Consider the following 16,146-nt stretch of genomic DNA (forward strand, 5'->3'; position numbering starts at 1 on the left):
ATTTCTGGGAGTATGATTCACCATCTGACGTTCCATATAAGGAAGAAAAGTTGCTTATTTAGTTTCGAATGCACGTTCTAAAAAAAGCACTAAAAGCAAAAAACAAGCACTAAAAACAAAAAAATAAGGGCTTTAAAGAAAAAGTAAGCACCTATACGGACCTTTATATTTTATTTTCAAATATAAGAACTTATAAGCACTTGTAAGGACCGCTATGAGACCTGTTGGAAGCATAGTGTGTATTTTAATTATGGCAAAGCACATTAGGGCTATCTGCCTAAGGGGAGGGATGCCTTCATGGAGGACTTTCTAAGGGAAACTGGCTCGTATACACGTTACACATGGGGAAAACCACGAAAACACCCATGCAGCCAGCCCGTTCGCGGGATTCGAACCTCAGACCGAACTACCAGTGTTCAGCGACTTTTACCGCTCGGCCGCTGGTGGGCCTCCTGTTGGAAGCATAATCATCAGAAATTATTGGGAATAAATCTGGAATTTCTGGTACTTGAGTGGCAACTTAATTGCTGAAAAATACAGATGCAGGCTTTATAAAGTTAGACTGGTTTTTCAATGCTTGACACAGTTTTTCCAGACTATAAGCCAGCACAAGAAATCTCTCTGGATAAGGTAATGATTCCACAGAGAAACCATCTAAGAGTATTTACATATAATACTTGAAAATTGATAAAATATCAAATTTTAGTGAAAATGATAAGTGAGGCAGCTGCAGACTACAAATGTAACATAGAAATTTATGCTCCTGAAGAGAAGAAATTAGAGGTCACAATTTTCTCTGCTCTGGACCCAAAACTTCATCAATGGAATCACCCCATCAAGATAATTATTATAATAGTGTTGTCATGACAAAAAATTCACTTCAAAGAAAGACTAGGATTTGTAGTATAATAAGAAGCAACAAAGATCTTCCAAAGTCTTTCACAGAAAGTGGCAACAATATGAAAGCAGAAAGTAGACTTTTTTTAACAAGGGATGACAAAGAAAGTATGAAGCAGGTCCTTTTTCAGACTCAGAATAATAAGGGACAAGTTAGTGTGGTTAACACAATGCACCAGGCAACCACTGAAAGTCAAGATAGTAAAAAGGAAGGTAGTGTAAAAAGACAGTCTTGCATCCTTGAATATAGCAATTGTATGAATGGAGTAAACATGGCAGACATCTTTCCTATTACCAATACACAAGAAAACTATTTAATGGAGAAAAAATGTTGTGGCATGCAAATTGTGCTCTTTTAATGTGTTCAGGATTTATAAACATCATACAAGAATTTCTTGCTTGAAACAGCTAACTATTGGATAGCAATAAACACTAACAATATGAAGGAGGAGAAGAAAAAGAGAAGAAAAAAAAATCCACCACTCCAGAGGCTTACCACATCAAAAAAAAAAAAAAAAAAAAAAAAAAAAAGAAGACAAGACCTACCAGGATACTTCATAGTAACCAGGAAGGTTATTATGAAGATACACAAAGAAACATAAGCTCCAAGCAAGAGTATTAGTAAATTAGTTTCCTTCAAAGTTGTGTCAAGTTTATACCACACATGAGAAAAGAAACATAATAAATACATCCTCTTTTTAAGCTGTGTCACTATACAAAAGAGAATGCTTTGAGAGGTACCATATCCTGAAGCACTAGAATGCTTTGAGAGGTACCATATCCTGAAGCACTAGAATACTTAGTAACAATGGAAATAAAAATTTTAATTAAATATATTTATTTTGAGAAAAGTTATGTTAAATTATGTTAGTGTTGATTGCTATACTACACAGATACACTCATATGAGAGTTAAAAATGGTTGTTAGAGGATAAACGTTTGCAGATGTCACATGCTGATGTATTAGGAGGCTTTAGTGATTATGCCCTGCTATTATGATTTCTTTATATTTAGTTACACATACATATATGTATATATATTAAGGCTGCATCTCCAAGAAAAAAATAAATTATCAATGCCGGAATTTTCTTATGTATGATTAACACATTTTCTGATTTTGGAAAGCTGTTAATTCATAAAAAAGTTAACATATAATTATATATAATTACAATAAAATAGATGTAATTCACCTATAGATTTCATGTACAACAACTATTTTAAAATAGCACTACCTGAAAAAATTATTAAAATAATATTCTACACATGAAATAATGTATTACAAAGAAGGCAGCGATGGATATACTGAAAATAACAATTATAAGGACATATAATACTTCTTATAATAAAAAAAGACCATTAACAATAAATTAAAAAAACAACATATACCATTTGAGGTTTCCTTATGCTTAGGCTCAGTATGTGACCCAGGACTTTCTAAGGGGGGGGGAAATTAAATATAAGAAAATACAAGATATTTAACTGCCATTTCAGCAATTAGACCATATTTTATTTGCAAGAATGGCAGTTAAGATAGACTAAAATAGTTTAATATGAAAACTAGACTAGCAATAAATATTATGAAAAGCATTCATAAAAAAAGCATAATGCATTGCATCACAAAGCATAACAGACAACATACATCACAAAAATTGCAAAATTTCAGTATAACAAAATTCTACAAACATTTATTGTAAGAAATTCTATTTTAAGAGATTTGACTGACTTAAGGAGGTTTTACCCACTTTATAAAATTACAACATTCTTGTAAAATCTTTCATAAATCAAAATATGCATTAAAAAAATCTCCCATTAATATGCAAGAAGCAAATTTCAGCCTTCAGAAAACTTATAATATGGTCAAAAATAACACAATCTAAAATAAGAATAATGAAAGAATAATGTAATAAATCCTTACAAACAGAAGTAACATGCATTTAACACATTCACCTGTTCTAAAACTGGGAATACAGTATTAACACACTAGAAAACATAGAGATGAAAGCAAAATAAATGCATATTAAATAGAAATGTTAAAGATTAGGAAATAATAGAATTACTAGTGTGAGAACGAATAACATTTATTCATATCTTGTCATTTGCATCCTTCAGATCACAAAGTCTATAATGACAGTGTTTCGAATGACTAAAATTTTAAACAGCATAATTCTTCACAAGCATCAAAATACACTGAAAACTGCCCTAAATCATCTAAGTTCTATCAAAGTTCTAATCATTTAATCTGCCCTAAATCTGTTCTAAGTTCTAATCTAATCTGCCCTAAATCATCTAATCTAAGTTCTATCAAAGCTAAAGACTTTTCTACAGTGAATGCATAAAACAAACACTAAATGCTTTTCAGTTTTCTTAATAAAAGAAAAAATTTAGATATTTCCATTATAGAATAACATGTGCCAATCTGTTTACTACAAAACAATAAAAGTACTAAGTTTGCCTAATGGCATTGTTAAATAAAATACAAAGTCTGCATAAAAAGTATCCAATCTTAAATTTTCCCACACATAAAAGTGATGCTAGGCTGGTGCCACTGTGTGTTAAGTTTACGATTGTGTATCCATAGATCGCCAATAGATGGCAGTAGTGTTTGTTTGTAAAAAGAAACTGTGATGTCAATTATGTATATGTATCAGTTCGTCTTTGGTGTGCGTGAATAAATGTTATGTGGAAGAACGCTCCTCTGTTTATTACTTTAACTGCGATCCAGTCTGATTTATTAGAGATTTACACATATTTTGTTTATGGTGCCTGCAAACCGGGATTATTACAAACCAGAAAATCGACAGACTGAATATTTCGAAAATGGAGGGCGTTCTTGAAAATTTGAAAAAGAAACGATCAGTTGTAAGACAATTAACTACGAAACTGATAAGCAAAGTCGAATCGAATTTAGCAAATAATATTCCGCTAAATGAGAAAATTGAGATAATCGAGGATTTATATGAACAGTTAATTGAGAAAATCAATGAACTGAAAAATTTAGATTCAGAAATAGAAACGAAAGTAACTTCGGAGGAGATTGAAAATGAAGTTACTTTAAGTCAAGAATACCAGGATAAAACTGTTATATGGAGAGGAAGAATGCAACGATTTTTGAAGAAGAATTCAGAATCTTCTAGAACAGTTCATCAGAACGAAACGGCTAATGTTGCACTTCCAGTTAAAATGAAAACAGTGAAGTTACCACGTCTGCAAATCGGAACTTATTACGGAGATTCGTGTAAATGGTTAGACTTTTGGAACCAATTCGAAAATACAATTCATAATCATAGTGGATTGAGAAAAACTGATTCCGCAGTAGAAATATTGAAAGAAAATTTTGGAAGACAAGATGTTGTTATCACTTCGCATATGAATAAATTATTATCCCTTGAACCAGTGGGAAACATTTCAAATGTTAAAGCACTGCGTAAATTTCCATAGGAATTAAATTTGGAATTTAATCGAAGTCGAAATATGGAAGCAGGATTTGATATAAAGGAACTTATAGAATTCTTAAAAAAGGAAGTTAACTGTCGAGAAGCTGCAAGTTTAATGAACCCTACGAAAACGAATCAGAAACCATACTTTCGTCAAAATGAACAACGCACGAAAGTTTATCCTAATTATAAACCGAAAGTTCTGACTGCTTCAGCTTTATCAACAATTGGATACAAATGTATATTTTGTGACAAAGAAGATCATACGAAATATAAATGTACTGAGGTGAACTCTGAAGAGAAACGAAACATTTTGAAACGTACAGGAAGATGTTTTCTGTGTTTTGGATGTAAACATTTAGCTATCAACTGTAAGAACACACAGTTTTCCTGCAAAAAGTGCCACGGTAAACATCATGAAAGTGTGTGTGTAAATCCCACATCAGCTGTCTCCAGTGTAAAAAATAAGGAAACCGAAACATCGGCAGAAATTGTTCAAAATTCTTCTGCCAAAACTGGATCTAATATTATGCTTCAAACGGTGTATGCTGTGGCTGAGGGCAGAAATAAGAATTGTATTGTGAGATGTCTTCTTGACGGCGGTAGCCAAATCTCTGCAATTCGAGAAGATTTATCAAGAAAATTACAGTTACCAGTGAAAGGAGAAACTGTTTTAAATCTGCATACCTTCCGTGAAAAGAACGGGAAATATTGGCGTCGAAAGAAAGTTGAACTTACGCTCCGAAATATTAATGACCCTGAAAAATCCATAAATCTCGAAGTCATTGAAGTACCAGTCATAACAAATGCCGATATACGAGTACCAGATGTAGAAATCAAATCCAACCTCCAAGCATTCGGCATCACTTTGGCAGACTGTGGTGGCGCCGATGGAATGAGTCATATTTCCGTTTTAATCGGCGCGGACATTATGTGGAAAATAGCAAGCGAAGAAATAAAAAGGATAAACAGAAATGCCATAGCGATGAAAACCTTGTTTGGGTGGTGTATACAAGGCAGATTTTCTTCATCAGATTTTGAAATCCATGATGCGTGTTTAAACGTAAGTGTAGAAGAGAAACTTCTAAAAAGCGTCGAATCGTTTTGGGATATTGAATCTATAGGAATTAAAAATATTTCTGACGAAGAACAAAATGAAATGGCCATGCAAATATTTAACAACTCGATTACACAAATGGGTAATAGATACGAAGTTAGACTTCCATGGAAAGATCAGAATGTGACTTTAAGAGAGAATTTTAAGAATGCTGAAAGACGATTTTTAAAGCTGATCGAACAATTTAAATCAAACTTGAACTTTTATGCGCAATATAAAGAAGTGATTGACTATCAGCTTAAGGAAGAAATCATAGAAAAGGTCGATCTTGGTACTCCATCTGGGAGATGAACTTACTATATACCTCACCGTGCTGTCATCAGTGAAGATCATAATTCTACGAAACTTCGCATTGTTTATGATGCTTCTTCAAAGGAAAAAAATCATGAATCTCTAAATGATAATTTACTACAAGGACCAAATCTTCTTCCTGAACTTTTGAAAGTTTTAATAAATTTTCGACTTCATCCAATTGCATTTACGTCAGATATTGAGAAAGCGTTTTTACAAATTTCTGTTGCACCTGAAGATCGGGATTCAATGCGATTTTTGTGGATTGATGAGAATTCAAGTTTGAGCAATCCGAGAATTCAAGTTTATTGGATGTGTCGTGTAATTTTTGGAGCAAAATCAAGTCCATTTTTGCTGAGCGCTTGCATTAAGCATCATATAAAGAAATTTGAAGACATCCATCCCAGAACTGTAGAAATGTTAGAAAACTTCATGTATGTTGATGATTTTATTTGTGGATCAGATACGGAGGAGGAAACTATACAGATATATCATGAAGCCAATGATATAATGAAAAAGGCATCAATGACTTTGACCAAATGGAATTCTAATTCAGATACTGTAAAAAACCAGTATAAATCAAGTGACAACTTCGTTAGCTATAAATTGCCTGACTGTGATTCCCCCTCAAAGATTCTTGGACTTCAATGTGATACAATTAAGGATATCTTCTGTTTTAATGCACAAGACGTTATTGATTTCATCCAGTCAAATGACCAAACAGAACGCTGTGTTTTAAAAGCTGCTTCAAAAATCTTTGATCCTGTTGGGTTTCTTGCTCCATATGTTATTCAAGCAAAAGCTCTGTTTCAGGATTTATGGCTGAAAGGTGTTGAGTGGGATGAAATTATCCCACCAGAATTGCAAGACAAGTGGAACAAATGGTATAGGCAACTATGTGATCTACCTAATATCCATATACCTAGGTGGTATTTTCGTGATGTTGATGAAACACCTGAAACACTAGAACTACATTGTTTTTGTGATTCATCTCAAAGTGCTTACGGAGCAGCAGTGTACGTGAAATTCCGCAGCTTAAAATATTGTGGAACAAGTTTAGTGATAGCCAAGAGCAGAGTGGCTCCCCTGAAAAAATTATCTTTACCAAGACTCGAGCTTATGGCAGCAGTGTTAGGTGCAAGACTTGTAACTACAGTCCGTGTACATTTTCCTCAAGCTAAGATTTATTTATGGACAGATTCTCTTATTGTGCTTCATTGGATAAAAAACTCACCACGGCGATGGAAAACATTCGTACAAAATCGAGTGTCTTAAATTCAAGACAAAACATCCCCGAGCATGTGGCATCATTGTCCTGGCTCAGATAATCCGGCCAATAAAATTACACGCGGTGTTAAAGTGAGTGATCTTGTAGTAGATCAAGTGTGGTGGCATGGACCTCCATAGCTTCATCAAGATAAAATAAATTTGCCTAAAGTGAACGAGCATTGTAACATAGTAGATAGTGTTGAAGAAAGAGTTGTGACTCAAGTTACTAGCAGTGTTCAACCTTTACAACCTGTGTTAAAAATAGAAAACTTTAGTGACTTAGGTAAACTTTTAAGAGTCACGTCATATGTATTTAGATTCATTAATAATTTAAAGTCACAGAATAGAGTGATTGGTCCTGTGACCAAAAATGAAATATGTGATGCTAAGTGTTATTGGATTATCTTATCACAAGGTGAGTATTTTTTTGAAGAGTTGAATGATGTTAAATGTAAAAAACCATTGTCTCATAATTCCAAATTGTTTGGGTTAAATCCAGTAATGGATGAAAAGGGTTGTTTAAGAGTTGGAAGTAGATTAGTGAAATCATCATTAGATGTCGATGAAATTCAGCCTATAATATTACCAAATAATTATTTTTCTCGTTTAATTATTTTGAATTGTCATGAAAAGGTACTTCATAGTGGTGTAAATGAAACTTTAGTGCAAGTAAGAGGGAAATTTTGGATTTTAAAAGCTAGACGTTTTGTAAAATCTGTGTTACATGGTTGTAGATTTTGTAAAAAAAATGTAATGCTAAAGCTGGACACGAGATATCGGCTCCTCTTCCAGCTGACCGAGTGGAGAAAGCTCAACCATTTGAGGTAAGTGGCATAGATTTCGCTGGCCCTTTGTATTTAAAGGATGGTACAAAAGTGTATATTTCATTGTTTACCTGTGCAGTGACTCAAGGAGTCCATTTAGAATTGTTATCAAATTTAAGTGCAGAGTGTTTCATTCAAGCCTTACGTAGATTTTTTGCACATAGGGGTATTTGTAGAGTTATATATTCTGATAATGCTAAAACCTTTAAGACTGCTGATCGTGAATTAAAATATTTGTATAAATTATGTAAAGATGAAAAGGTTCTAAATTTCCTTGGTAAAAATGGGTTTGAATGGAAATTTATTGTAGAAGGTGCTCCTTGGTGGGGCGGATTCTGGGAACGTTTGGTAAGATCTGTAAAAACTTGTTTAAAACGTATCTTAGGTAAAGCTTCTTTATATTATGAAGAACTGTATACTGTTTTAGTTGAAGTTGAAGCTATTATTAATTCTAGACCTATAACGTATGTATACAATGAAACAAATGAACCTGATCCTCTTTCACCATCTCATTTTATAACTGGATCTAGATTGACTGTTTTACCTTCACCTGAATCTAAACTAGAATCTACAAGATCTCAGTTGATTAAAAGATGGAAGCATAGGCAATTAATATTAGAACATTTTTGGAAAAGGTTTTATAAAGAATATTTGTTAGAATTAAGATCAGTCATGTTTTCAAAAACTCCAAAGAATTCTCCCGTGTTTAAAATTAATGATGTTGTACTTGTACGAGAAGATAATGTGAAACGCTGTAACTGGAAGATAGGTAGGATTAAGGACATATTTCATGGAAGAGATGATAGAATTAGATCTTGTGAGATTCAGTTGGATAAGGGTGTTGTTAGAAGACCAATTGAAAGACTTTATAATCTTGAAGTTCAGTAAAATTGATGCATCCGTTACGGATGCATGGGGGGGGGAGTGTTAAGTTTGGGATTGTGTATCCATACATCGCCAATAGATGGCGGTAGTGTTTGTTTGTAAAAAGAAACTGTGATTTCAATTATGTATATGTATCAGTTCGTCTTTGGTGTGCATGAATAAATGTTGTGTGGAAGAACGCTCCTCTGTTTATTACTTTAACTGCGATCCAGTCTGATTTATTGGAGATTTACACATATTTTGTTTACTGTGCACAGTGGAAGGAAACAGCTTAGTGCAAATGCCTGAATTTTTTTTCAATATTCCAGCGAGTCAGTTGTTGCTGCCGTTGAGTAAATTGTTCTTATAAGTGTTCATCAAATTTTGATTTCTTCTAAAATGACAAAATGAAACAAACAATAGAACCAAATTTTATCAAAAGCTAGGCGATTCTTAGCAAAACAATTCGTAAGATTCAGCAGGTGCTTGGGGACGATGCTATGGAGTAACACATATACAGTGGTTCAATAACATAACATTTAACAGTGGTTCAACTGATTCAAAAATGGCTGGACATCACTGGAGAGTGATCAGCATTCAGGGAGGCCACAAACTGCTCGGAATGTAGCTGTTGTTGAGAAGGTAGAAAATCTATTAATGGGAGACTGTCATTTGACTGCAAATTGCTGAAGAAGTTGAAATCAGTAAAGATTCCACACCTGCAATTTTGTACAATGACTTGAACATGACTATGAAATCTGAGCTTTTGTTGGTGGAATCTGTAGGTTGGACAAGACCTGCTGGACACTACCGAAATTGATCTTGAGTTTCTGAATACTATGATAACTGGAGTTAAATCACGGGTGTATGAGTACAACCCAGAAACACAAGTGCAGTTGTCAAAATGGAAGAATTTTGGGTTCCCGAGGCCAAAACACGTGCGACAGGTGAGAAGCAAAATCAAGGTGATGCTAACCGTGTTTTTCAATATCTGAGGAATTGTGTATCACAAATACACACCAAAAATACAAACAGTGACAAAACAGTATTATCAAGAAGTTCTCCACTGACTCTGTGATGCAGTTCGGTGCAAAAGATCAAACCTCTGGATGGCAAAAAACTGGAAGATGTATCATGAGGATGCTCCATCACATTCATTGCACCAGATACAGATTTTCTTGGTAAAACACAGAATTTCAGTCATTTGCCAATTTAAATACTCTCCAGACATGGCTCCTTGTGACTTCTGGCTGTTTCCTAAATTGAAAATGACATTGAATGGATTCTGTTTTCAGGGTAGAGAAGAGATAATGAGAAACGCGATGACAGACTTTAACAATATTCCAAAAGAAGCCTTCCAGAAGTGTTTTCAGCAGCAGAAGGTATGGTGGGCTAAGTGTGTTGAGGTGCAAGGGTCTCCTTAGAAGGGGATTAAAGTTAAAATTCCATCATGTAAGTAATATATTTTGCTTGGCCAAAGGTCGAATACTTTTTAGACAGATCTTGTATATGGTTCTTACCTCTTATTACACTATTCTTGTTTTCAAAGAAGACACTGCAAATTAAAAGTTTGAAAAGTGTGCCATGTTACTCCATTCCTTGTTTATTAAAATAACTAATCTATTTCAGATGTTTAGGAAACTGCTGCCATAATAAAAATGAGCTAATGACAGAAGTACTTTTACTTAATTGGAAGTACCAAGATGGTACATAATATCTTTCTAGATAAAATTGTCTGTGTGTGTTGTCTTACAGTGAAAAAGAACCAAAAATCATTTACAGATTTCCTTTTAGTAATCAAGACGAAATAAAATAAGTGAATCTTTTATAAAATTAAATAGCACAAAAAGAGCACTTTTAATGAAGGAAAAACCTGTAATAGCTTCTGAAAAGAAGATTATAAAGCATAAGGATGATAAATGAAGAATGATAAATTGAAAACATGATAAATATAAGAATAAAAACAGCCATATTTGTTAAGCAAAATGAACAGGTTTGACAAAGGACAAAAAAATAAATAAATAAATAAATAAATAAAAATAAAATAAAATAAAATAAATTGCACAGAGAAATTAATTTATTACAGATTTCATAATTTGATGACCCTTAAAATCAATAGAATTTTCTATAAAAATAATACTAGTTTCTTCCACATAATGTAAAATTAAATTAGCATTTAAAAACCAAGAATTAAAATGCCCATAAATAAAAATTGGGTAGGAACAGAAATAAGTATACTAACTTGTAGTAGTTTCTGTAGTAGGATTATAGACACAATTACCACTATCTTCTCTCACATAATTGGATATGCATACACACACTCCATTGGGCTGTAGTTTATCTATTTGTTTACATAGCTGATTTTCTGGGCAAGAGCTGTTGGTAATAGAACAATTACCCTGATCTGCAACTATACCTAAACCAAAAAATGACTCATTTATTTCCTTTTACAAGAAATAACAGGAAAAATATGACAAATTATACATTGTATGCAAATGATAATAATAAATAAATAAATAAACTCATAGTGCATTTTTTAAATTAATAAAAGTTTTTGTTTTACATTATTCATAACCTGAAAAATTGTACTAAATGTACAGATATAAAATACAAATAATAAAAACTTAAAAGATAAATTGCTTAACCTTTAAATGGTCAGGTGACATCTCTGATATAATCCTACTGATAAATCTTCTGTATATTAATAATGAAGGATACATTTTTACCATGCGTCAGCACTACCACTCTGATATAATTCAGTGATTTTTTACAAATGAAAAAGAATATGACTTATAACTGCAAAAAGTTCTTTATTGCATAAATTGTTTATATTTTAATTACGCATATCTCCCCAAAATGAGTCTATAAATTTACTTAAAAGCTTTTTTTTTTTTTTTTTTTTTTTTTGTTGTTGTTCTAGTGGCATATTCTTAATGAATACTTTAAAGTTTGCTTGCTGCTTTTAAGAGTCTTTGTGGCAAAATACTGTAGTCCTTACTTAAAAAAATTAATTTCAATAGCAACCAACAAAAATATAAGAGTAAGAACTGGGAACTGGGTTGAAGAAAGTTACCTATCTTCTTATTTAACAATGGTCTAATGGAGACACAGACAATTTGCAGAAAATAACAATCTGATGTGATTTTGAATATAATTGCCAGATGTGCTTGCCATGTGTGCCTTGAAGTTGAATTTATTTCACTGATCTGCTGATGTTAAAAGCATGCTTCATCATCAAAAGCCACCAACAGATTGTCAGCAGGATTAATTAAAATACAAGTACCCATTATACAAATGATTTCATAATAAGAACACATCTACCTTCATTACCATTCAGTGGGTGAAGGCTTTTGAAGGCAATGGCAATGTAAACATAAACTGAGAATAAAATTAGGCATAAATTTTTAATGTCATGTGTTCTTTCTTATTTCCCTGTGTGAATTTCTTATTTCCCTGTGAATTTATTTCACTGATCTGCTGATGTTAAAAGTATGCTTCATCATCAAAAGCCACCAACAGATTGTCAGCAGGATTAATTAAAATACAAGTACCCATTATACAAATGATTTCATAATAAGAACATATCTACCTTCATTACCATTCAGTGGGTGAAGGCTTTTGAAGGCAATGGCAATGTAAACATAAACTGAGAATAAAATTAGACATAAATTTTTAATGTCATGTGTTCTTCCTTATTTCCCTGTGTGAAATACAGGAAGCATTTTAAAAGCAGAAAAATTCATGTAGCCTATTTCAACAGAAATATCTGTTTTGACCATTCCCAAATCCATCTGGGTAATATTTTTGTACGATATTTGCAAGTACACACAAAATAAAGGACTCTTTCTTCCTAAATAGATTGTAAAATGGATTTAAAATAGGGGAAGGGGTTTTTAAAAGAGATTTTTTCATGCTATCTGTATGTACATATGTATCTATGTATCTCACACAATTAAACAACAATTAGCTGTAGAATGTTGAACTTTTTTGTATGTGGGACTGCAAAAGTGGTACCAAACAATCAATGGTACCAAAAATACAATATATTTATATTTCAATCAATGGTACCAAAAATAAATATATTTATATATATCTGCCCACCCCTTACCCAGCTTAAAAGTCTTTATACGGCCTTTATTTTCATAATCATCAGTTATATACCTTCAGTTTTAAAAAAAAATGTTTTAAATTATGAAAATATTCATTTTTTGGCAACATCAGATTAAATAATAATAATTTTTGACAAATAATGAAATTTAGCTTTTAAAGCAGTCTTTAAGGTTCATAGTTATATTCTGGAAAGTTTTATACTCCTTATCAAAAATTAAAATTATAAGAAGTTTGACTCCTGTATGACAAAAATTGACCAGGATATTTAATTACAAAATTTGCAATTTTTTATGGCGTTTTCAACTTGCTTTGAAGGATCAGTTATTTAAATTAGCATAATTCAAGGAAATAAGTTTAAATAAAGTGTGACAAAAATGTTTTAATAGTAAAAATAATTTAATAGGCCATACAGGGAAGTCATGTGATGTTCACATCAGATTTTTTTTTCTTTTATTCTAATGCTCTGCCTTTGAGCATATCACATATTCCTCCCTACATTTCATTAAGTTATTCTTTCCTTTTCAGTAGCATTTAGTAAATCTTCCCTTTTCATGTTCATAAATTATTTCTTGTTAATAGATAAAAGAACATAGGTATACTGAACTCTGACAATTCAAATGATGAAACTGGGTTGAATTCGAAGTCACTGCATATGCATATGCATAATTACTGGAGCCCAGTAATTATGAATTTGGTTTCTCTCCCCCCCCCCAACCTTTTCTGTAAAATTTTAAGCCAATGACTCATGCCATTTCTGTTTCGGTGATTCTTTTATTGATGCCAATTATTTTTGTTTGTTTTGGAACTTACTTGATTTTACTCCTTTTTTGCAGTTGCTCATGAGTGACTTCGAATAAAATCTTTTCTAAAGTCTTTTCTCCCCCCTTCATTACAAATTTGACTGCCTTATAAAATAAAAAAATAGGTAAATAAAAAACATTCCAATTAAACTAAAACAACTAAATGTCTGATTCATTTTAAGCCATGATTAAATTTTTAAAATCATCTGCCATTTATAAAAAACATATATATATACACATACACAAATATTACATTGCATATTTTAAAAAATACAGACTTAAATTTTACCTCTGGATGTGAGAACAGAAGATTTAGTAGAAGGCAAAAGAGTAACTGATATGCGATCCTGCGTAACATGGTCTTCAAAAGCTAAACACCCAGGAACGGTGAAAACAGCATTTTGAAAAACTGGAAACTTAACAGGAAAATGCAGCAGAGGAAACAAAGGGTGGGTGCCATTTTTTCCATAAATGACATGCAGGAAAAGTCCTAAAATTAATTTATTTTTTTCTTTTTGAAGCTCCAGTTCACCTCCCAGATTACCTAAAATGCACATAATGGTATAAGAGACTTCTGAACAAATGCTATTTGATTAAAAAAAATCATAATTTAAGCAAATAAATGAATTTAGCTATTTATAATCACATTACATTTTTATATACTTTATAAATTGAAGTTCAATTTCATAAAGAATATAGAAATAAACTGAATGCAATGATTAAATTATGAATATTGATTTTAAAATTGTATAAGTAAAGCAATAACCAACATAAGATTTAATTCTGAAGCACATTTTAAAAAAGAAGAAAGCTGGAATATTTTGAGTAATGCAAAAGTACAGCAGGTATTACAATAACAGAAAAAGAGCACATTAAAAGATGGAGGCAGTCTATATGAAGTGGAAGCCAAAAATTAACATTTTACACTGACCTTTCTGTGAATCCATTTTTTCCTCCAATTTTCTTTAGAGTAATAAAATTTTAAATTACTTTTTTAAGAACCCAATAAATAAAAAGAATGCAGGAATGAAAGATACAAAGATTTTTTCTACCACCTATAACTTAGTTATATTCACTGTTACCATATGGTAACATTGCCTCAAACTTCTAAATTCTTAGTTTTCTTAAATGAGATGGATCCTTTTCTAATAGTATTGTAAATTTGCACTTTTTTTTTTTAAACTTTTTCTGAGCTTCTGAGAACTCGGTGAATTTTCTACCACTGCAATATTAATGTTTCGAAATAAGTACTTTTATTATTACTTCTAAAACTGAATTCATTATAAATAACTCACAGAACTTTAATAAAAAAGATATAAAGGTTCCAAATAAACACAAATAAGGAAATTTTTATATTTAAACAAGTAAGATAATAGATTAGATTAATGACAACAATTTTAATTAATGAAATTTTCATTCCAGGTAAAGCATGGATGTTGTTAATGTCTTTAGGGCATGTGGGACATTTAAAACCTGCTGAGTTAAAAGTACTCTCTAGAGGCTGGTAGTACTGAACTTAATTTTTAAACCCCTGACAATACGATGTTAGCACAAGTTGATGGATTTAAGTGGATATGGAATGTACAGAGACGAAATTTTATTTCAAAATCACATTCAACCCCATGCAACACAGCCACAGTGGGATATGGGTGATCGGTCAATTTAAGCTGAAGTCCCTGGTTAGGGTGTTTGGCCCCATGTGCCTTAAGAGTGGCCAAAGCTGAATAGACAAGTGCCCATCACTGGATTAAAAAAAAAAAAAAAAAAAAAAAAAAAAAAATTTGAATCCAAGGTAAGGAGGTATGGATGCTTGTAGCATCTATGTAGCATACACACCTTAAATAGGATTCTTATATATTTCTGCACATAGAAACTAAGAACATTTAACGATCATCAATGAAAAAATTTAAGGACCTGTGAGTAAATGGGAATTGAATAAATTAAAGCAATTATCAGTGCAACTAATGTCATTCTTTTAAGAATTTACATCACTCTGAGAATAAAACTGAAGTACAGTACTCATTATTATTAAACATAACCTAACATTTAACCCTCTGATTGCTCAATTTTTTACTAAAATTGTTTAAAAAATTCTATTTTTTAATTACAAATCTACAACCATTTGAGAGTTAATGTAGCATATTTTTGTAACCAAAGTTTTTTTAATAAAGATTACATGCTCAAGAACAATCATTCATAAAACAAAAATTTAAGAGTAATTATAAAGACAAATATTATAAAAATAAATCTTGATTAAATAACAATTTATTTCATGGAACATAAAGTTTATATACTAATAAAAATACTCAATATTTACACAAATGTCACTAGAAATTAAATTTAGTGTGGTAAATTTCGAAACAAGGGCAAAGTCCTACTTCACATTCTTTGGATCAGATTCATAATTCCCCCCCCCCAGCTATGGGATTTTTTGCCTTCTTTCTTTCCCAACAACAAACAGTGCATTGTCTGCAGGGCTCTTTACTTATCAGATAAGAAGGCATGTGGTTTGGTAAATCATCAGCTGTCAAAGGATTGAGA

At 32.0% G+C, this 16,146-nt stretch overlaps 1 protein-coding gene across 2 annotated transcripts in view; it reads right to left on the reverse strand.

The window, feature by feature from the left end:
- Window positions 1–16,146, reverse strand: part of LOC118183186 (uncharacterized) — a 58,438-nt gene that overhangs the window by 18,331 nt on the left and 23,961 nt on the right. The window contains exons 4-6 of one of the 2 annotated variants that reach the window (XM_085815852.1): window positions 13,895–14,149; window positions 10,938–11,111; window positions 2,283–2,330 (exon numbers count right to left, since the gene is read on the reverse strand). In XM_085815852.1, the coding sequence (XP_085671978.1) occupies window positions 2,283–2,330; window positions 10,938–11,111; window positions 13,895–14,149 (477 nt within the window). The remainder of the gene's footprint in view (window positions 1–2,282; window positions 2,331–10,937; window positions 11,112–13,894; window positions 14,150–16,146) is intronic. The other variant, XM_085815854.1, reaches the window with a different exon arrangement.

This window comes from Stegodyphus dumicola, chromosome 4 (assembly GCF_044657685.1).
Source record: "Stegodyphus dumicola isolate Sdum_Otavi_A_Nest chromosome 4, ASM4465768v1".
NCBI classification, from domain to species: Eukaryota; Metazoa; Arthropoda; class Arachnida; order Araneae; family Eresidae; genus Stegodyphus; species Stegodyphus dumicola.